Genomic DNA, 21738 nt, shown 5'->3' with positions numbered 1-21738 from the left:
CAGCATGCTGATAGGGCTTCCATCTTTACCCGGTCTTTCTTCTGGGCTTGCGTCCTCCGGCCGTCAGATTGGCCGCAGCACGATCACGTCATGGAGCTCTGAAGGGACGGCACGGCCAGGAAAAAAACTTTTTATATGCAGCAGCCCCCCCATCTTGATCCAGCGATGTGCACGATAGCCTTGGCTCTCCCAGGGTCTCTCCCTCATTGGCTGAGACAGCCAGGGATGGACTGACAACTCATGGGGCCCCCGGGCAATCGGAGATCATGGGGCCCCCTGTGTCCACACTCAAGCCACACAAAGCCCCATCTACAAATTGCAGCTCAGCCACATAGAGTGGGCATTTAAATATCTACCACAGCATAGCCTGCATGGAAGTTCCTGGCTTCTTTCTGTAGTGTGTAGCCTCTCATGGGGCCCCCTACTGACCCTGGGCCCTCGGGCAGTGCCCTAAACCCCAAATGGTCAGTCCACCCCTGGAGACAGCAGTGGTAGCCATTGGCTCCCGCTGCTGTCAGTCACAGCCTGTCAGTCAATGAGGTGGGGGCGGTGTTGCGCTCCGTGTGTGAATACAAGGCAGAAGGGAGAAGACCCAAAAAGAGGAGGATCGGGGCTTCCCTGTGCAAAACCATTGCACAGAGCAGGTAAGTATTCTGTTTGTTTATATTTTTAAAAAAAAAAACTAAAAAAAACCCTTTTATGTCACGTTAGGTACTTACACATTCTTGAAGCCTGGTACACAGTGCAACTTTTCTTTCATTCAACCCAGTGGGCTGAAAAAAACTGACCGATCCCTGTACCAACACAAGCCATGTTGGTGTGGATATTTCCCTCGCTGTACCTTTGTATGCCCCCCTCCTGCTAGAACACACTGATCAGCACTCGCAGCTAGTGGCTGGTTTTTCAGCATATCCCTTAGACTAAAGCCAGTTGTAAGACCGGCTTCCATCGGACAGACAGCTGTACACACTGACCAAATGTCGGCCAGTTCCTACTGAACCAGCTGATTTTTCAGCGGGTGTGTACCCAGCATAAGACGTAGTAAGAGAAAGTTCTCACTAGCCTCTGTAGCTGCAGACCCAATCGTGCAATTCATTCTTAGAATTTATAGCAAAAGCATTTGTTTTTTAAAGCAGAACTCCAGCTAAACATAAAGTAAAAATAAATAGCCCATTAAAAGAAATAACATCTGCTTTTGCTGCAATATTAAGCTTCAATCCAGAGATTTTGCTTGCAGTACTTTTTTTATTGCTGCTAGATGTCCTCAGTCTGATGGCCAGCATCATGCAACCCACTTCTTCTAGACCCAGTTCATCCCGGACCAGCCCCCAGCCTGTGACTGGACAGTGAAAGGAGAAGGTGCACGGTATGGAGCTCATCTCCTTATTGCTCCTCTTTATTTTTCTGTCCACCTGTTTCCTGCCAGCACATGAACTGCTTAGCCTGATTTCCTCTCACACTCCAGTCCTGCTGTACAGGCACTGCAATAAGCGGATACCAGGTCCAATTAAAGCTATAATAATGAGTATAGAGCTGCAGTAACTTATATCTGCCTAGAGTTCCTTCTCACAGTAGCTCCCCTAAAGCATATATGATTGTTGTTTGTTTGTTTTTCTTTTTTTCTGTCAGCCAAAATAATGGAGAAGGTAAGGCTCTGTTCACACCAGTGCATTTATGTCAATAAGCTGCCTTATGTGCGAAAAATGCAATAAAGAAGTGCATGACTCTTTTTAAAAATCATGCCAGAAGTGGGGGACTCGAGTCACATGACTTTACTTAAGTCACCAGTTTTAGGACTTGAGACTTGCTTTACTAAAATTAATAAGACTCGACTTGACTTTGACTTGGTATTCATGACTTGAGACGTATGACTCAAAATGACTTAAAGCGGAGTTCCGGGCACAGAAATTATTTTTTGCTGAACATACCCCCGGGACAGTCAGGGCTAGCACATTCCACAATGGCTAGCCTCTGATCTGTCCCGGTTCGCATTTACCTTTTAGAAGAAATACTTACTTAGAAAATTTCTTCCACAGCGTTTCCATCTCTGTTGTGGGCAGCTGAAGCCGGCGCGGTCCTCTTCTCTGTCTTCTTCCGCGTCTTCGTGTCCCAGAATGCACTGCACTGGCCCCTCTCGTCACTTCCGGTGCGGCATGCCCAGAAGCTGTTTAGCAGGGGAATGCGGCGTCGCCCGGAAATGACGAGCGGGGCCGGTGCCGTCGCATTGATTCCTGGGAGCTAAACAATCATCGCGAGGCAGGAAGTGACGGGGTGAGCCGCGGCTCCGAGGGAGGAAGCAGTCAGAGGTGAGTATTTACGATCTTCAATAAAAAGGTGAGTAAACAAAAAAAAATAAAAATAACTATCCAATTCCTTTTCAGGTGAGCTCTACCTAGCGGAGGGGCACAAAAAAAAAAATCGTTTTTGTGCCCGGAACTCCGCTTTAACTTTTTTGAGTTATTAAATATTTGCATTTTCTCAAGATGTGTTAAAGCAAAATTAATGTGCCTGTTATGTTTCTGATACCACAGTCACTTAAAACACCTCAGTGTGTTCTGATTTTTAGGACACTGGCTGTTTAACAATGGAAATACTTAACATGTTTTTAGTGACTCTGGTGTTGAAACATGACCGGACGAAGGATTTTGAGCTGTTAGGGCATTCAAAGTGTTTAATATGCCAAGAAAAAGCACTAAACCGTTTTGTTAATGTTGAAAATAAAACAAAACCTTTCCTGACCACTGACTTTTAACTGATTTAAAGGTGAAAATTGGGGTAGATCAGTATTTTGACTTGATTTGTGACTTGACCAAAATAAATGACTTGACTTGACTTCTAGCAGGGACCGTGACTTGACTTGCTTGTTTTTCGCCAGTAACTTGGGACATGCTTGAGACTTAAAGGTTAAGACTTGAGACTTGCACATGTGTGACTTACTCCCATGTCTGCATCATGCAGCACCAAAACTTTGTTACCATGAATTTTGGGATGCATGAAAGTGTGAGTAAAGATGCCATTAAGAATTAATGGCATCGCCACGCTCCTGCAAAAGGGCAGTGCAATCCCGCAACACAGAAATGTCAACCTAGCCAAAATAATTTATCAGCAATAAAAGATTTCAAAATCTAGAAGACAGTAGTTATTGAAGAGGGATGGTGATACATTGACCAGCCAAGTATTGTGTAAAGAGAATGTGAGAAATTTCTATTCTGTGGTCACAGGTTTCCTGTTCATTCTGTGTTTGGCTCCCTTTAACTTCATTTCTGTAAATGGCGTATATCGTAGCAAGTAAGAAAAAGCGTTCCTTTCATACCGCATATTCTACATACTCCTTATTTCCTAGCATGATACCGACACCTCTTGTCAGATAAAATCACAAGTCCTAATTGTAAGGCTCCTTGCGGGTGAAGATTTCCATCCAGAGCAAACTGTTTTCAGAAAGAGTTGAGAGATTTACAGCTGAGGGCTGGGTGGATAGCGTGTTGGATAAAAGACAGGAGACAGCGGTGAACTCAATGTATATTTTGGAAATTGATTCACCCCAGTGAAAATCTTCTGGGTGTGTTCTGTCATATATATGCCATTATAGTTCTACCATCATCATATACTGTAATTATGGCTCTGTGTTGTGGTCTGCCTGATCCACTTTCCCCTTACAGACAAAACTTTGCACCGAACTAATGCTTTTCTGTTGTTTCTTGTGGCAGATCAGTTTAGATCTGTAAAAAAGAAAAGCCTAATGACAAGTTTATCTGAGGCTAGGTTCACATTTGTGTGATGTAGGAATGCATGCAAAATCGTGCATCTCTTTTGCAGGCACACAGTCGTGTCATTGATTCTTAATAACACCCCACGCGCTTTGTGTACACCAAACTGATGGTAACCAAGTACCATGCACTTTGGTGCAGTGTTATTTAAAATAAGTGTTTCATGCACGTCATTGGTGTGATTTTGATGCAGTAGGAAGCCCATTGAAATGAATAGGTTGCCCTCCTGCAACATGTGAAAAAGTGCAAGGCAATGCATGTATGCTGCTCTGCTACTTCACCCGGTCTTCTAAAAGGTTCTAGAAGTATAGTGGGAGGAAGAGCAAAACATACAGCCTTAATATGGAACTCCAGCCAATCCCTGGGGAGGTGTGCCCAGAAGATGGTGGGAGAGCCCATAAATAGTTTGAGGCCTTAGGAGCAGATTGCAGTGTTCCTGGGTCCAGTCCTACTCTAGGAGATCCTTGTACAGGCCTGCTGGGGGAGACCCCTGTACAGGGTCTGCCCCCTGGTGCAGGATCCCTTTAGGCTTGGTTAACATCTCAGATCGCGGTAAAGAATCGCGGCAAAACATGGAATGTGTTTGTGATGCCATTATTTCTTAATGGCGCCCCAAACGTGGGGCCGGTTTTGCCATGGATGTCGAGCAACAAGTTGCTGTACAATTGCGGCAAAAATCGTGACTGCAAGCGCTCCTGGCTCTGTGTCAAGATTTGGTACATGAGCTTCTTTTTTGAGCGTAGGAAGGTCCATTCAAATTAATGTTGTCTGTCTGTGACCCTATTACAGAAGTTTGTTACTAAACCCACAACAGTTAAATCAGTCTGTATATGTAGTAAAGCATGCTTGTTATATTCAGGAACTTAAGGGGTTAATCTTCTGACTTGTGTAAAAAGGCTGTTTGATCCCATCTTCTCTGATCCTCCCCCTTCTTCCATTGTCCACAAACCATCTCTTAATAGAACAGAGCCTTGGGGGCACTCTGCACATGCTCAGTTTGGTGTGTATTGCTAGAGATTTTTTTTTGGTTTCTTGGGAGGGTTCATGTGATCAGCAGAGGGCCAACTAGCACTGTTCAGACAGAGGGTCAGGGGTCCTGCAGCCTTATAGGACAATCAGGGTAGAATGAAAACTCCTACAAGCTTTAACCAGACACTCATGGAAGTCACAAGACTGCTCTAACTGCTGATGAGAAAAGGTATTTGTCAGTTTATATTTACTTAAACTATTTCATTTCCATGTTCTGTGTACTGTGGCAGACCAGATACGGTGAATGTAGGGTCTTGGGTTTAGTAACACTTTAGGCCTAGTACACACGGGTCGAATGTCGGGTGACATCAGCGGGTTAAAAAAAAAACATCTGACGTTCGGCCCATGTGTATGGCAGCCGGTCCAACAAAAGCTGGCCGGCATCTGTTGAACAAGCATGCTGGAAAACTAGCAGCCGATCAGCGCTTTTAGCCAATTGCTGAGAGCACTAATTGGAGTGTTCTAGCGTGGGGGGGGATGGGGGTCGCCCTGTCAGAATGCAATAGCTCAGCAGTGGAGATCGCTGTACTAACGTTGGATCGTTAGTACAGCGGCTCCGACTTGAGCTGTCAGTTTTTTGTTTTTTTTTTTCAACCCACTGGGTTGAGCGAAAAAGACATGCCCACCTTCCCGAGGGCCCGCCCACCCCACCCCCCTCTGTATTCCTTGTGACGGTGCTTGCTTTGAACAAATGCTGGGAGCCAGAGACAGGCTCTCACTAGAAAAGCAGCCATCTCAATGCTAGCTGTGATCTCAGGCTGCCACGCCAGGGGTGCCCTGTTTGACTTGGCAGATAGCTTTACAGGGCAAAGAGGAAGATTGGAAGTACTGCACGTACTTTTGATCCAATGGGAACGGAATACTGTTAAAAAAAAGAAAAAAAAAAGTGATACCCTATATTTATATAAGGGGAGTTTACTTTTATGTACTTTATAGACAGAAAAAGTTTGGGCAAATCTTTTTTTTGGAAATACAAAAAGCCAAGGGTAAAGTACACTACACTATGTAAAGGTAAGGGACAAGGGGGACTAGCCCTACCCGACTTTAAAAATTATTATTTTGCAGCAATACTCACTAGGGTGATAGAATGGACAAAAAAAAATGATAGAAATTGGGTGGTAATAGAAAGCACGATGAGTGGTACACACCTAGCAAAAGTTATATGGATACCTGAGAGGTTTAGAAATCTGGACACTAACACGCATATAATCACAAGACATGCTATTAAGGTTTGGGATAATATACATAAAAAAGAAAATTGGAAACACAATTCACCACTGATCCCGTTACAGGGCACAAAATTTTTTGCACCAGGGGAAGAGAAGGAATTAGGTAAATGGATAGAAGAAGGAGAAGCACAATTAGGGGATATAGTAGAGAAGGGGAAAATTATAACCTGGGCGGAGCTGAAACAAAGGAAAGAAAACTGGAAGATAAATGAGTGGAGGTATATCCAACTAAAGCACTTCACATTGTCACTACCGCAGCCATTGAGAGATATAAACGACCTCCGCCCTTTTGAGCAATTATGTCTTAAGGATAAGATAATAAATAATATTTCGAATGTGTATAAAATACTGTTAACAATAACAAAAGAGAGAGGAATATCATTAAAAGAAAAATGGGAAAGAGACCTCGGCCCGTGTAGTAACAACAAACAGTGGGATAAGAGCCTTCAATTAGTACATAAATCCGCGATAGACACCAACACGGAGGAGATGAACTATAAATTGATCACAAGGTGGTACAACACTCCTGATAAGATGGGAAGAATTCAGGTAGAGAGTTCAAGACTTTGCTGGAGGGGATGTCAGATGGTAGGGACTATAGCCCATATATGGTGGGAGTGCCCAAAAATTAAAGTATTCTGAAGCGAAGTTATAGAATTAATAAGTAAAATTACTAAAATAGATATTCCCTTGGATCCTTGGAAATGCATGTTCTATGGAACCCATATGTCAGTGAAGCAATATAAAAAAACATTACTCCCTCACTTATTAAACTCCGCTAAGAGCTTGATTCCCTTTAATTGGCAAAAAGAAGAGGCCCCCTCTAGGAAAGATTGGCTGTTAAATGTAGAGAAAATAAGAAAGTTGGAGCAGCTGAGGACCTGGGAGGAGGAGGAACAGGGGAATGAAGAGGAGATTTGGGATGAGTGGCAAGAGTTTAAGGACACAAGGGAATACAGAGAAATAATAGGAGTCGAATGATAAGAAGAGACGGGGGGGGGGGGGAGGGATAAGGAAGGGAGGGGGAAAAAAAAAAGGGATAAAAGGTAATATGTGTAAAATGTATATGAAAAAATTCTCCAGCGATTGGAGTGTTGTAAATAATTTTTTACCTGGAAAATTTAATAAAGAAATATAAAAAAAAAAAAAAAAAAAAAGAGGAAGATTGGAAGTACTGCACATACTTTTGATCCAATGGGAACGGAATACTGTTAAAAAAAAGAAAAAAAAAGTCATACCCTATATTTATATAAGGGGAGTTAACTTTTATGTCCTTTATAGACAGAAAAAGTTTGGGCAAATCTTTTTTGGCCATACGTTTCTGGGTTACGGGAGTGCACTTACATTGCCCACTCGCAGCTAAAGTCACAGAGCTGCTCCAGGCTCTGTAGGGATCCTATAAAAATTGTTGGGATCCACCCAGCTGCCTGATTAACAGCTGGCTCCGGTTCTCAGTGTGCGGCTATGAGCCAAAGCCAGCTTCACCTGCCCCCGCTCCAGCCCAGCGCTCCAGTAAGCGCTCAAGGAGCAGAGAGCAATGACTGATAGTCACCACTCTCCGCTCTGAGCATACCAAGAGCTGAGCGCTCAGCAGGCATGGGATCTCTCAGTTCTCGCTCTTGGAGCAGACATTGGAAAGCTGCAGCATCACACCGATACTGCAGCATTAAAGTGAGAATGTATGTTTGTATTTTCAATTCCCAAACTTCTTTTTTAAATTAGAGGGGTGCACACATAGGCCTTTTCTGGCTTACAATGGTACTAGCAGGCACATTGCTGTACCTGTTTTTTGACAGAGATTTTATTTGTGTATCTAATCTAAGAGCAAAAATGAAATGTATTGTGGCTTACCAGCCCTTACATGTAGTGGCTTTTTATTTTTATTTTTTTTAAGGTTTTGTTTCTTTTATTTTCACCTAATGATCCTGCCAGTGGCATGCTTTTGTCCTAGGCCAGTGATGGCGAACCTTGGCACACCAGATGTTTTGGAAATACATTTCCCATGATGCTCATGCACTGTGCAGCCTAGATGAGCATTATGGGAAATGAAGTTCCAAAACATCTGGGGTGCCAAGGTTCGCCATCACTGTCCTAGGCCTTCACGGTACCTGTGAAGGAAAAGCAACAGAACAAAAACCCCCTCTCCATTTCTCTAGAACAGAGGTCTCCAAACTTTCTAAACAAAGGGCTGGTTTATGGTCCTTGAGACTTTAGGAGGGGGCCGGAGAGGACTATGGAAGTAGGAAATGCAACAGCGTCAGTGGAAGTAAAGGAAAAAAGAAGTACATATTGCCTGTAGTCAGTAGTAGGAATAGTAAGGAGGAATAGTGCCCCATCACTGGTGTCAGTGGGAGGAATAGTGCCCCATCATTGGTGTCAGTGGAAGGAATAGTGTCTCATCATTGGTGTCAGTGGGAGGAATAGTGCCCCATCATTGGTATCAGTGGGAGGAATAGTGCCCCATCATTGGTATCAGTGGGAGGAATAGTGCCCCATCATTGGTGTCAGTGGGAGGAATAGTGCCCCATCATTGGTATCAGTGGGAGGAATAGTGTCCCATCATTGGTATCAGTGGGAGGAATAGTGCCCCATCATTGGTATCAGTGGGAGGAATAGTGCCCCATCATTGGTATCAGTGGGAGGAATAGTGCCCCATCATTGGTGTCAGTGGGAGGAATAGTGTCTCATCATTGGTGTCAGTGGGAGGAATAGTGCCCCATCATTGGTATCAGTGGGAGGAATAGTGCCCCATCATTGGTATCAGTGGGAGGAATAGTGCCCCATCATTGGTGTCAGTGGGAGGAATAGTGCCCCATCATTGGTATCAGTGGGAGGAATAGTGCCCCATCATTGGTATCAGTGGGAGGAATAGTGCCCCATCATTGGTATCAGTGGGAGGAATAGTGCCCCATCATTGGCGTCAGTGGGGGGAATAGTGCCCCATCATTGGTGTCAGTGGGGGGAATAGTGCCCCATCATTGGTATCAGTGGGGGGAATAGTGCCCTATCATTGGTATTAGTGAGAGGAATAGTGCCCCATCATTGGTGTCAGTGGGAGGAATAGTGCCCCATCATAGGTGTCAGTGGGAGGAATAGTGTCTCATCATTGGTGTCAGTGGGAGGAATAGTGCCCCATCATTGGTGTCAGTGGGAGGAATAGTGCCCCATCATTGGTGTCAGTGGGAGGAATAGTGTCTCATCATTGGTGTCAGTGGGAGGAATAGTGCCCATCATTGGTATCAGTGGGATGAATAGTGCCCCATCATTGGTGTCAGTGGGGAGGAATAGTGTCTCATCATTGGTGTCAGTGGGAGGAATAGTGCCCCATCATTGGTATCAGTGGGAGGAATAGTGCCCCATCATTGGTATCAGTGGGAGGAATAGTGCCCCACCATTGGTGTCAGTGGGAGGAATAGTGCCCCATCATTGGTATCAGTGGGATGAATAGTGCCCCATCATTGGTGTCAGTGGGGAGGAATAGTGTCTCATCATTGGTGTCAGTAGGAGGAATAGTGTCCCGTTACTGGTGTCAGTGGGAGGAATAGTGCCCATCATTGGTATCAGTGGGATGAATAGTGCCCCATCATTGGTGTCAGTGGGGAGGAATAGTGTCTCATCATTGGTGTCAGTGGGAGGAATAGTGCCCCATCATTGGTGTCAGTGGGAGGAATAGTGCCCCATCATTGGTGTCAGTGGGGAGGAATAGTGTCTCATCATTGGTGTCAGTAGGAGAAAAAAATGTACCATTATTGGAATGGTTTCCCACTGTTGGTGTCAGTGGAAGGAATGGTTCCCTCTTGTTAGTGTCTGTGGGAGAAATAGTGCCCAGAGGGCCAGATAACGGCAAGCAAAGGGCCACATTCAGCCAACAGGCCACAGTTTGGAGACCACTGCTCTAGAACATTGAGGGGAGGTGTTCTGTAGTACATTGGAATAGTCGAGAACTATGTAACTGTAAATGGTGCCGCAGGAAGTTCTGGCAGGATTAACATGGGTGCCATTCAGCGAATGCTTTGCATCTTCTCAATGACTGCAAAGTATTCTCTGATTGAACGAGGTTGAGAGTGTGACATCACCTCCCTGCCTCTCCACCTCGTCCAATTGGAGAACGCTTTTCTTTCAGTGAGAGGATGTAAAGTGTTCCCTGAATGGTGCCCGTGCTGAGCAGAGCGACCTCGCGTGTTCACAGTGCAGCAGAGCGACTGCTCGGCACAAGACTCAGATGATTGGATGAGCGGTGTAGTAACACTTTCTACTAAAGTGATTTCCAGCTTATAGAAGGGTTTGGTATATGCATAGTACATTGGTCCAAGCTGGACCAGTATAACTATGAACAAATATCAGTACCTGGAATTCTTTAACAAAACACTTTCTGTCATATGTTTGACAGATCCAAAGAGACTGAATGAAAGAAGCACATTGTTCGGGTTTATACTGTATACACAAGTTGACAGGTTCACTTTAAATATAAATTCCTTTGCAATTAATATCTCCCAAGCTGCTCCTATATCTCATCTCCTTTGTAAGGTATTTTTAGAGAAAACGATGGACTCCCCTCCCCCACCTGCATTCTGATTAGTGTCATCCCAATATTAATCTCCACAGCTGCAGGACAATAAATAACTTTTCATCTATAACTTGATTTTTTTTTTTTTTTTTTTTACCCTCTAAATTCCAAGCTCACCCCACCTGAAAGAGCAACTCCTCTGCCTCTCCGTTCCTGCAGCCCTGTGTAACTGCATACCATGTCGGATTATTTCAGTGATCTGTTTATTTGCCTTATACTTTGTATCAGGCCTACGTGCCTAAGATTCCTCCAACGCGATCTGATTTCAGAGCAGCCGGCGCAGTGAAAAAGGGGGGGAAGAAAGTGTCTGACTTTTTCTAAATAGGGGTTTTATTTAAAGACTTTTATCTGCTAGAACTTCCTGACGAATAGCAGAAAGTAATTGGTGTTTTTATAAGAAGAAGAAGATAGCAGCACAGCTGGGAAGTCCTCTTCAGATTTTCTTTTTTTTTTTTTTTTTTTGTCCCCCAACAAAAAAACCTGATAGTTATGGACCTATGCTTTTATTTTTCGTAGGTAGGTTAGAGCCCTGGAGCTCCAGGCAACGGCCTTGTGGTATTTATTCTTTGACCCTTGGCGCCCAGCACTCAATAATTGGAATTATGTTAATTTTTTATGGGCTCATGCACAGTGGCATACTGAGTTTACAAACGCTGTACAGATGTAACACTTATGTAATGTTCACATGGGTACAAGTGTACAGTGTAATGCAGACATCCTTGGTTGCTAGGATGCAGCTGGCTGCTTTCACCTTGCATCCTAGGCAGAAAACGGTTCCTGCTGGCTGCTGCCCCAGGTTGCCAGAATACAGGCAGCTCTTGCCACCTACAGTAGCATACTTGGTTGCTAGAATGCAGGCAGCTCTTTCCACCTACAGTAGCATACTTGGTTGCTAGAATTCAGGCAGCTCTTGCCACCTACAGTAGCCTACGTGGTTGCTAGAATGCAGGCAGCTCTTGCCACCTACAGTAGCATACTTGGTTGCTAGAATGCAGGCAGCTCTTGCCACCTACAGTAGCATACTTGGTTGCTAGAATGCAGGCAGCTCTTTCCACCTACAGTAGCATACTTGGTTACTAGAATGCAGGCAGTTCTTGCCACCTACTGTAGCATAATTGGTTGCTAGAATGCAGGCAGCTCTTGCCACCTACAGTAGCATACTTGGTTGCTAGAATGCAGGCAGCTCTTGCCACCTACAGTAGAATACTTGGTTGATAGAATGCAGGCAGCTCTTCCCACCTACAGTAGCATACTTCATTGCTAGAATGCAGGCAGCTCTTGCCACCTACAGTAGCATACTTGGTTGATAGAATGCAGGCAGCTCTTGCCACCTACAGTAGCATACTTGGTTGCTAGAATGCAGGCAGCTCTTGCCACCTACAGTAGCATACTTGGTTGCTAGAATGCAGGCAGCTCTTGCCACCTACAGTAGCATACTTGGTTGCTAGAATGCAGGCAGCTCTTGCCACCTACAGTAGCATATTTGGTTGCTAGAATGCAAGCAGCTTTTGCCACCTACAGTAGCATACATGGTTGATAGAATGCAGGCAGTTCTTGCAAACTACAGTAGCATACTTGGTTGCTAGAATGCACGCAGCTCTTGCCACCTACAGTAGCATACTTGGTTGCTAGAATGCAGGCCAATCTTGCAACCTACAGTAGCATACTTGGTTGCTAGAATACAGGCAGCTCTTGCTGCCTAGCATCCCTAGTTGCTCCTGATGAGTTCAGATCTGTTTAAAAAAAAAATCTAAATGCTTTCACCTTGCATCCTTGGTTGCTAGGCAGAAAACTGTTCCTTCTGGCTGGTGGTCCAGGTTGCTAGAATGCAGGCAGCTCTTGCCACCTACAGTAGTATACTTGGTTGCTAGAATGCAGGCAGCTCTTGCCACCTACAGTAGAATACTTGGTTGATGGAATACAGGCAGCTCTTGCCACCTACAGTAGCATACGTGGTTGCTAGAATGCAGGCAGCTCTTGCCACCTACAGTAGCATACTTGGTTGCTAGAATGCAGGCAGCTCTTCCCACCTACAGTAGCATACTTGGTTGCTAGAATGCAGGCAGCTCTTGCCACCTACAGTAGAATACTTGGTTGATAGAATGCAGGCAGCTCTTCCCACCTACAGTAGCCTACGTGGTTGCTAGAATGCAGGCAGCTCTTGCCACCTACAGTAGCATACATGGTTGATAGAATGCAGGTAGTTCTTGCAAACTACAGTAGCATACATGGTTGCTAGAATGCAGGCAGCTCTTGCCACCTACAGTAGCATACTTGGTTGCTAGAATGCAGGCAGCTCTTGCCACCTACAGTAGCATACATGGTTGATAGAATGCAGGCAGCTCTTGCCACCTACAGTAGCATACTTGGTTGCTAGAATGCAGGCAGCTCTTGCCACCTACAGTAGCATACATGGTTGATAGAATGCAGGTAGCTCTTGCCACCTACAGTAGCATACTTGGTTGCTAGAATGCAGGCCAATCTTGCAACCTACAGTAGCATACTTGGTTGCTAGAATGCAGGCAGCTCTTGCTGCCTAGCATCCATAGTTGCTCCTGATGAGTTCAGATCTGTTTAAAAAAAAAAAATCTAAATGCAGCAAATTGTTTGACTATATGCATGAGCTCTAAAGGGGCTGTAATGACAATGATCCCAAGCAGTCTCATATAATGTCCCCAGTCTCGAAGGGTCGCCTACAGCATATATCCAGTCTCTGACCATCCCCAGCTGTATGTCCGCAGTCTCTATTAATCTTCTGTAGCATTACATATCCTAAATATTATATGTGCCCCCCCCCGGGATGTGAGGTGCCCCAGTTTGAGGCCCTCTTTAACTATTAAGTTGATCACTGGGTTAAAGTCTGTTTTGTTTTTATTGCTGTTGAGATTTCCCCTTGCATCTTGTATGGTCAGGAGGAGTAGGCCGTCCCTTCAAAAAAAGCCAAAACAAAAGCACCTTTGTAATAGCGTTGGAAGGGGTTACAAATGTCTGACAATTTCATTGCTATCTGCGCCTCCTTTTCCCAACCTGATGCTGCCTAGACCGAAACAGAGAATATCTTCCTATTTCGGTCACAGAGTAGAATAAAAATATTTTCCCCACTCTAGCCAAAGCTAAAAAAAAAAAAGATTGGTGACATTATGCATTCCAAGCAGATGTGAACCCCAACTGGACAACATTTCATTTTGAGGACGGGTTTCCTGATGGTTACAACGGTGGACCCTGCCTGCGTTGTTTGATGCAGCAGCCACTTGCAGTCTTCATCAGCAATCCATTTGACAAGATGACAAAGCAGGAGCACAGTTTTGAGAAAGGGACAGAGCCTGTCACCCTATACTGTAAAGTGTCTGAACAAGAACCTTTATGTCAGGATTAACAGGAATGAGAGTACAGTATTTTAATGAAAGCTGCAGGTTAAAAAAAAAGACTTAAAAAAATACATTTAAAAGTAAATCAACAGGTCAAAGCTTGTGAGTTTTTAATTTCTTATATGAGATTTTTCATTTAAATTAAAAGAAAAGTTTGGAAATTGGAAAAAAAAAAAAAAACCCAAAAAAGAATACTCGCCTCTATGCCAAGGACTGAGCGATCAAAGACTACTGATTGCTCAGTTCCTAGTCTGCAGTGCGCAGGCTTCTGGGTGGATCCCAACATTAAAGTTGGAATCTTTCCAAAACCTGGACTGGCTCAGTGGCGTCAGGCAACAGCAGGGTAGGAGAAGGGATGAGTGGGATACTCCAACCAAACTGAACTATACACAATAGGCCGGGATGATGCAAAAAATGCTGACTGACGCTGGTTAACGCTGTTAGGAACTAGTCACGGCTAGGCCGCTTACTTTACTTTTCCTTTGACTGTGACAGAGTCCTCTTAGCTTCCCAAGGTATTCCTTTCCTGAGGTAGCTATAGTTTAATAGACTGCACTGCTGAGCAACTTCAGGGCCCTTCCTGGCATCCCCTTTACTCCCTAATCTTCAGGGCTTGCGAAACTGGCACCCCCTTTACTGTATCACTCTGAGTTAGCTGACTTCTGGATCCCCTTGACCTCTCTGGAATGGTCCCCTCTCTTAGGCAGACCCCTGGGCAGATCCTTGAGTACTCACGATACTGTTTTTCCAGAAGTATCCTGCCCAGCAGCTCCACTCGGTCAGCATCCTGGATCCTCAGCAGCTCAGCTCAACCCCTGGTCCCTAGGCCGACTGCCTGGACCACCTTCCTCACTTCAGCAGGAGGAGAGACAGCCATCCACCTCCTCCTGGGACTTTGCTCCTGCCAAAAGACACTCTTGTCACATGCCCCCTCAGGATATATTCCAAATCCCAGGAGGCATTGCAGCAATGCCCACCCACTGAGACAGTCATAAACCCTGGTGTGCTATTGGTTGGGGTTCCTCCACTGTCCAACAAGATCCCTCATTGGATACCGTGGGGAGACTCCCTAGACTCAACAGGTCACACCTGGAAGCATGTGACAGGCTAACTAACAGAGCAGGCCCTCCTGATAACCAGAACAGGGACAATATATGCTTTGCCTAGCACCTACCTAAGAGGGTGCTACATTAAATAATTGCCTCTGCATTTAATTACTACTAGTTTTAGTAAAAACTTAAGCTTAACCTGTGAAGTACAGGTGCAGACCGGTACGGAGCCACTCCCTCTGCAATTCCAGATGGTGTAAGTTTTAAAGAAAGGTGGCAACATGGTATCATCCACAAGACTTTATTGGAGACTGCACAGACATAGCATGGTTCTGAGAGCCCCAGGCCATGGGTCAGCTCACATAAATAAGGACCAGTGCACAACTGAGATGAATGAGGTCTGGCAGCCAGGTATGATGTGGACCTAGGAATAAAGGGTTTATCCCAATCAAAGCTTTGCAAAGTCTCCGGGCTTCAGGACCCAGAACAGAACTTATCAAGATCTGAAAAAAACAAGTTTGTTTTTTCTGAAATAGACACAAACCCTGGAGCCCCTCACCATGTGAGACACATATACACCCTCCACAACCCTGCCAGCCTATGCCGCATAAAATAGATCTACAATTTTTTCTTATTTTTACTTTTTTCTTATAAATTTATCACGTTAAAGTGGCAGTTCAGGGTACAGATTGATCTTTTGCGGCCTTTTTTTTTCTCCCCCCCCCCCCCCCCATACATGAGCTCAGCAGAGATGGAGGTGTCTTTGTAACCCCCAGAGAGACGTGCTCTTTTAAACAAAAAAATATTAAGTAGAAAAGTGTCCTTCAGCATTTTGTGCTGCGCACATCACAAAAGTGACGAGAGCTGCAGCTGCGTTTTGTTGGGAATTATTGATCGTTACTGCCCTCTCTTGGCCAATACACATATATCTTCACAGAGAGAATATTCTGAAGTTCTCCTGAGTCAGCAGATGTGTTCAAGTTTTCCATCAACCTAATGGATCAATTCAGTCGACTCCAAGACACGTCTGTTTAAGCTGCAGAATAGAAGCTGCAGCACATTTCTCAGGGCGATATCCTCTGTACCCCCTTTGCCGTTTAGTGTTTTTCGAGAACTGGGGGAGGGGGAGGCGGGTGCTTTGTGCCATTTAAAGTGCCGCAGTCTATTTGCAGAATGCTGTAGAGTGGAATTATCGGTTTAAATCTCAGCTAATGAATGGTAATTTTAATTGATGGATGTACGTCTAGATCATTTGAGTTCAGCAAAGTTTTTTTTTTTTTTTTTTCCTCCGTCTTGCAGGGAAGGCACTGCTGCTTCTCCTGAACGCCCTTGACACGGGCTGCGTCAGGGGTGTAAATTTTCTAGCCTCCCCTCAGAATGACATTGCCGCAGAGGAGATCGCAAAGGAGACAAGCTAATAATGCATAATTTGCACGTGAGACTTCTCTGCAGTTGACAATGAGTAGAATAATTGTCAGGCTTATCTAAGAAGAAATGCATGAAGTGCAATGGCCATAGTAAGTAGTAACCGACTGGAGGTGGTATTTCAGTGAGCTGGACACTGGTTGCTCTAGGTTTCTGCATGTAGCACCCTCCGAGGTAGGTGCTAGGAAAATGATAAGGGAGGCCCTGTCTGCTTATCAGGGGGGCCTGATTGTTCAGCTAGGCTGTCATGTGTTTCCAGGTGTGCCTGTTGAGCCTCCCCACTATGTCCAATGAGGGCTGGCCAATAGCACACCAGGGCTTGTATCTATCCCAGAGGGCAGAATCTGCCGCAGTGCATCCTGGGATGGGGTAGAAGTCTGAGGGGGGCACATGACCGAATGTCTTTGGGGTGAAGCAGAGTCCCAGGAGGAGGGCGACGGCTGTCTCTCCTTCTGTCAGCATGAGAAAAGTGTCCCAGGCAGTCGGCCTAGAGGACGGAAGGTTAAACTGAGCTGCAGAGAGGGATCCGGTGTGCTGTGGACCGAGTGGAGCTGCTGGGCAGAGGTTTCCAGGAAAGCAGTGTCGTGAGTACTGTAAACTGCCCAGGGGTCTGCCTAGGATAGGGGACCACTCTAGAAGGTCAGAGGGATCCGGGAGCCAGCTAACCAGTAGAGAAGGCTTTGAAACGGGAGTGCCAGTGTCTAAGCCCTGAAGATAAGTGTGTGAGAGAGGGTGCCCGTGTGGGCCCTGAAGTGTAGAAGTGTTCAGCAGTGCAGTGATAAAGTAGCTACCTCAGCAAGGAGTGCCAAAGGGAGCTTCAAAAGGACTTTGAGTCACAAGGAGGTGACCAGAGGTCAATTCAGTGTTAACTGGCAGCAGGCCAGCTTTAACCACTTGCCGACTGCCTAACGCCGATCTACGTCGGCAGTCAGCCCCTCACAGGCAAAGTGACGTAGGGCTACGTCACTAGCCTGTGAGGGTCTAGGGAGCGAGCGCGCGCCCCCGCGTGGTCACGGACCCCCCCCGCGCGTGTGACCGGTGGACCCGATGTCCGCCGGTCACTCGGCGATCGGCGGGGGAGAGGGAGAATGTCAGGCAGCTTGTGTAAACAAGCCACCTGTCATTCTCCTTGCTGTTAGGATACTGATCACTCGGATCTAGTATGTAGATCCGTTGATCAGTGTCCATACAGCTCAAGCCCCAGCCAATCACAGTAGAAAGCACGCCCCTAGGGATACACACAGCCCCTCCCTCCCAAATAAAGTTAACCCCTTCACTACCAGTGTATTTTTACAGTAACAGTGCATATATATAGCACTGATTACTGTAGAAATGTCACTGGTAACCCCAAAAGTGTCAAAAATGTCAGTCAAGGGTCCGATCTGTCCGCCCCAATGTCGCAGTACCGCAAAAAAAATCGCAGATCGCCGCCATTACACGTTAAAAAAAAAAACAACAAAAATGACAGAAATCTTTCCCTTTGTTAGTAAACGCGATAACTTTTGCGCAAACCAATCAAAATACGCTTTTTGCGATTTTTACCAAACATAGGTTTTTAAATTTTTTTTTGGGGAATTTCATATAAAAAAATGTGAAAAATATTGCTATTTTTGCAAAATTTACGCTCTTTTTTTGTTTATAGCGCGTGATCAAAAAATCGCACAGGTGATCAAATACCACCAAAAGAAAGCTCTGTTTGTGGGAAAAAAAGGACGCCAAATTCGTTTAGGTACAGCGTCGCACGACCGCGCAATTGTCCGTTAAAGTCACGCAGTGCCGAATCGCAAAATACCCCCTGGTCGGAATGGGGGTAAAATCTTCCGGGGCTTAAGTGGTTAACCGCCATTGACCGGCATCAAGTCAATGCCAACAAGCATTTTTCAGTTGTCCCCAGTAAATTGTGCATAGTTGAGACAAAGGCGTATCCCACTCATCCCTTTGCCTATCCAAGTTCTCTATAAATTTAAAAACCCAAAGATACTGGACTGGTCATTGTCTCAGTGCTCACACTTGGAGAACATGCTTAAATGTGCTGCTGTTAGCGGTAACCCAGGTGGACCCACATCCAGCAAAATGGCTGGGAATCCTGCTAAATGCACATTTGTGGGATGTCATTATTCAGGGTTGCTTTTTTAAGGGCTTGTTCACACTTGTCTAAATTTCTAACTCGTAACAAACGCTCCTATAGTGTTGACTCGCTTTAGTATGGGCGTTAGACTCTTGTTAACTCGCTTCAGTATGGGCGTTAGACTGGCGATTTACAAGCATTAATGAGGAGTAAAAAACAATCCCTAAACACCCTATGTGGGGTTTTGATGCGTTTGATGGGCGTTAAAATGGCTCCACAAACTCCTACTTTTAAAGGGGAAATGACATTGCATGAAATAAACAATTTGGGGTTTGGCGTCTTGGTGAATGTTATATTTATTCTCCCTCTACTTTGGAGAAAATGATTCCCAACTTTTTGCATAGACCAGTTTACATATTTAAATTCATGCCTCACGCTTCCTATATGCATCACAGTAGCTTGGGGTGCTGGGATCGTATAATTCTGGATGGTTTTCAACCTCCTGGATCAACAGATACATTTAGGGCCGGTTCACACTCTTGCGAGTGCTGCGATCGCATGTAATATCGGAGCGCACTGCTCCTTTATTACATGCGATCGGATGTGCGGTGCGAATTCAGCCATACACTTTGTATGGCTGAGATTCGCACTGCACCCGCACAAAAGACGCACAGGACCCTTTTTTCCAGCCGCATCAGGATCGGATCGCACAGTGGTTCACACTTGTGCGATCCGATCCTGTGCGAACTGTCAGATCGCACTGCGATATGCAATCAAACTGGGGGTGTCGTTTAACATTTGACACCCCCTGCGTATCGCATATGGCAGTGTGAACTGCCAGATGTGCGGTTGCGATTCGCAGCCTTCCCGCATCGCACAAGTGTGAACCGGTACTTAAGGTCAGCCATCTTCAAGCAGCACAAACAGGAAGTGCACAGAAGGAAGGGACTGCAGGACACTCTATGCTCTCCTCTATCTTTACCGGGCTTTGGGGCACATTATAGTCCTCCTGCAAGATTTCTTTAAATCTAATTTTAACATGCCGCAAAGATAAATGAGAAGTACAGCCAAAGCTCGTTTGGCTGTACTTCTCCTGTGGATCACAGGAGTACAGTTCGTTCTGCACTCCTGTGACCCATTTTTAGCAGACAGCGGGCTGACGTCACAGAGTCGGTCCAGGCTGGGGCAAGATCCGGGACAATACGGTCGGGAATGGATTTGCCCCCAACCCTGGACTGGTCCCCTCCACAGCTCAACGCTCCAGTGAGCAAGGGGGAGGCAGAGCAGAGAGCCAGTGATGGTCGCTGGCTCTCTGCTCACGGAGCACAGTAGTATTTGATCGCTCGGTTCTCAGTCTTGGAGACGGCGGTGGGGCCGATGCAGCATCAGAGCGATGCTGCATCCACCTAGGTAAGCATGATTTATTTATTTATTTTTAAACCATACTTCTTTTAATTGGGCCAGGCTGTATCTAAAGGTTAATTTTTTTTTCTAAAATACCAAACATGCTATACTTGCTCTGTGGAATGGTTTTGCACAGAGCAGCGCTGAGCCTCCTCTTTTGGTGGTCCCTAGCCTCGCTCTGTGTGCGTCTTTTGGCACACACAGTGTGGCTCAGACCTGCCCCCCCCCCTCTCTGTTCGCACAAGTTGATTGACAGCAGCAGTAGCCAGCTGCTGCTGAGTCTCCTGTGAAAGAGGGGAGAGGAGGGAAGAGCTGCAGATGTGCACAACACTGGATCGATATCAGGCTCAATTTAAGTATTTTGGGGGGGGGGGGGGCTGGGGGGGACTGAACATGGAAAGGTTTTTTTTTTACACCTTTTACTTTTGCAACTACTTTAAGATACCACTCTGGGGAAATCAACAGGTTTTTTTTTTTTTTTTTTGCACTTGAATGCTTTCAGTAGTATATTTAACCAACCCAAAGGGAGCAAATAAAAGTGTATTGAGAGCATGAAGTCTAGGCGTCTAGCATTATCGAGAGGATCGGCAGCGATTGCAACCTAAATAGTAATTGACTGCTGCAGTTTGCCTGAGCACTTTGTTGTTGACGGTGGGGGAAAATAAACCAAAGATCTCTGACTGAAAATCCAATAATTCACCTAATCAATCAGCCAATCATTCAATCAAGGGTTATGCCGTGTATAATTTTGGTATAGATTCCTATTTTCATCTTGCTTGAGCTTCAAAAATGAAAAAAATGCATTAGAGAGCTTTAATCAGTTTTGTACCTCTCTTTTAATTTGGCATTTTCATATATAAATCTACCTCTCAATCAGTTTCTTGTGACAATCCCGTACATTGACAATCCGATGGATGAAGGGCGCAGGCTGTGTGTAAGAAGCTGCCACTTTGGTCTATCTCACTGTCTGGTTTTTGGCTCCATCTTCAGGATCCTTTAGATCCAACACGGACTGTGATCGTGGTTCAGTCTCTGGTCGCAGGTGGCGTGGCAGAGGAAAGCGGCCAGATTCTGCCAGGCGACCGCCTGCTCTTTGTAAATGACAGTTTTATGGACAATGCCTCACTGGATGACGCTGTGCAAATATTAACATCTGTCCCGCCGGGGAAGGTCCGCATTGGCCTTTGCAAGCCGTTGGTGGTAAGATCAGAAAAGCAGCCCCTTCCATTTTTAAATATATATAAGAAATAATAATAAAACTTAAAACTTCATTTAAGCATAATAATCTATAAAGAATCTGAAGCAGAAACCTGCTTCATTTGATGTATAAACACGATCACATTCATATGCATAAATTTGGTGACAAGTTACCAGCCCCGAAAGCTGTGTGTTAGAATGCTAGAGTGCTACAATTTAATTATCTTATTTCTTATCACTTAGAGCAGATGGCCCCCAAACGACGACCCAGGGGCCAGATGCAGCCCTTTGCTTGACTTTATCTGGCCCTTGAGGCATTATTCATCCCACTATTGACATGAGACACTATTCTGCCCCAACACCAAAAATGGGGCATAATTTATGCCGCTGGCACCAACAGTGGGGCACTATTCCCCCCCTAATGTCAAAGATGGGGCACAGTTTACTCCCACTGATGCCTGGAAAATGTTCCTTTTAGGCTGGCCACAGCCTGCCCACCCCCCCCCCTAAAATCTAAAGGACCGTAAACTAGTCCTTTGTTTTGAAAGCTTGGAGACCCCTGACGTGGAGGCTCTGCACTTTGGTAGCCAGACTCCATCCTGGGGCCCTTGCCACTGATCCAGGGCCCTTTACTC

At 45.4% G+C, this 21738-nt stretch overlaps 1 protein-coding gene across 4 annotated transcripts in view; it reads left to right on the top strand.

The window, feature by feature from the left end:
• The window catches only part of PATJ (PATJ crumbs cell polarity complex component), a 483060-nt gene that overhangs the window by 170072 nt on the left and 291250 nt on the right, over nt 1-21738 (top strand). For 3 of the 4 annotated variants that reach the window (XM_082265149.1, XM_082265150.1, XM_082265148.1), the window contains exon 19: nt 20897-21106. The exons of the other annotated variant lie outside the window; for it this stretch is intronic. In XM_082265149.1, the coding sequence (XP_082121275.1) occupies nt 20897-21106 (210 nt within the window). The remainder of the gene's footprint in view (nt 1-20896; nt 21107-21738) is intronic. 4 annotated transcript variants of the gene reach the window in all.

Source organism: Pelophylax lessonae (genome assembly GCF_965119305.1).
Source record: "Pelophylax lessonae genome assembly, chromosome: 8".
Taxonomy (NCBI): domain Eukaryota; kingdom Metazoa; phylum Chordata; class Amphibia; order Anura; family Ranidae; genus Pelophylax; species Pelophylax lessonae.
This window is presented reverse-complemented; position numbering and strand designations above follow the sequence as displayed.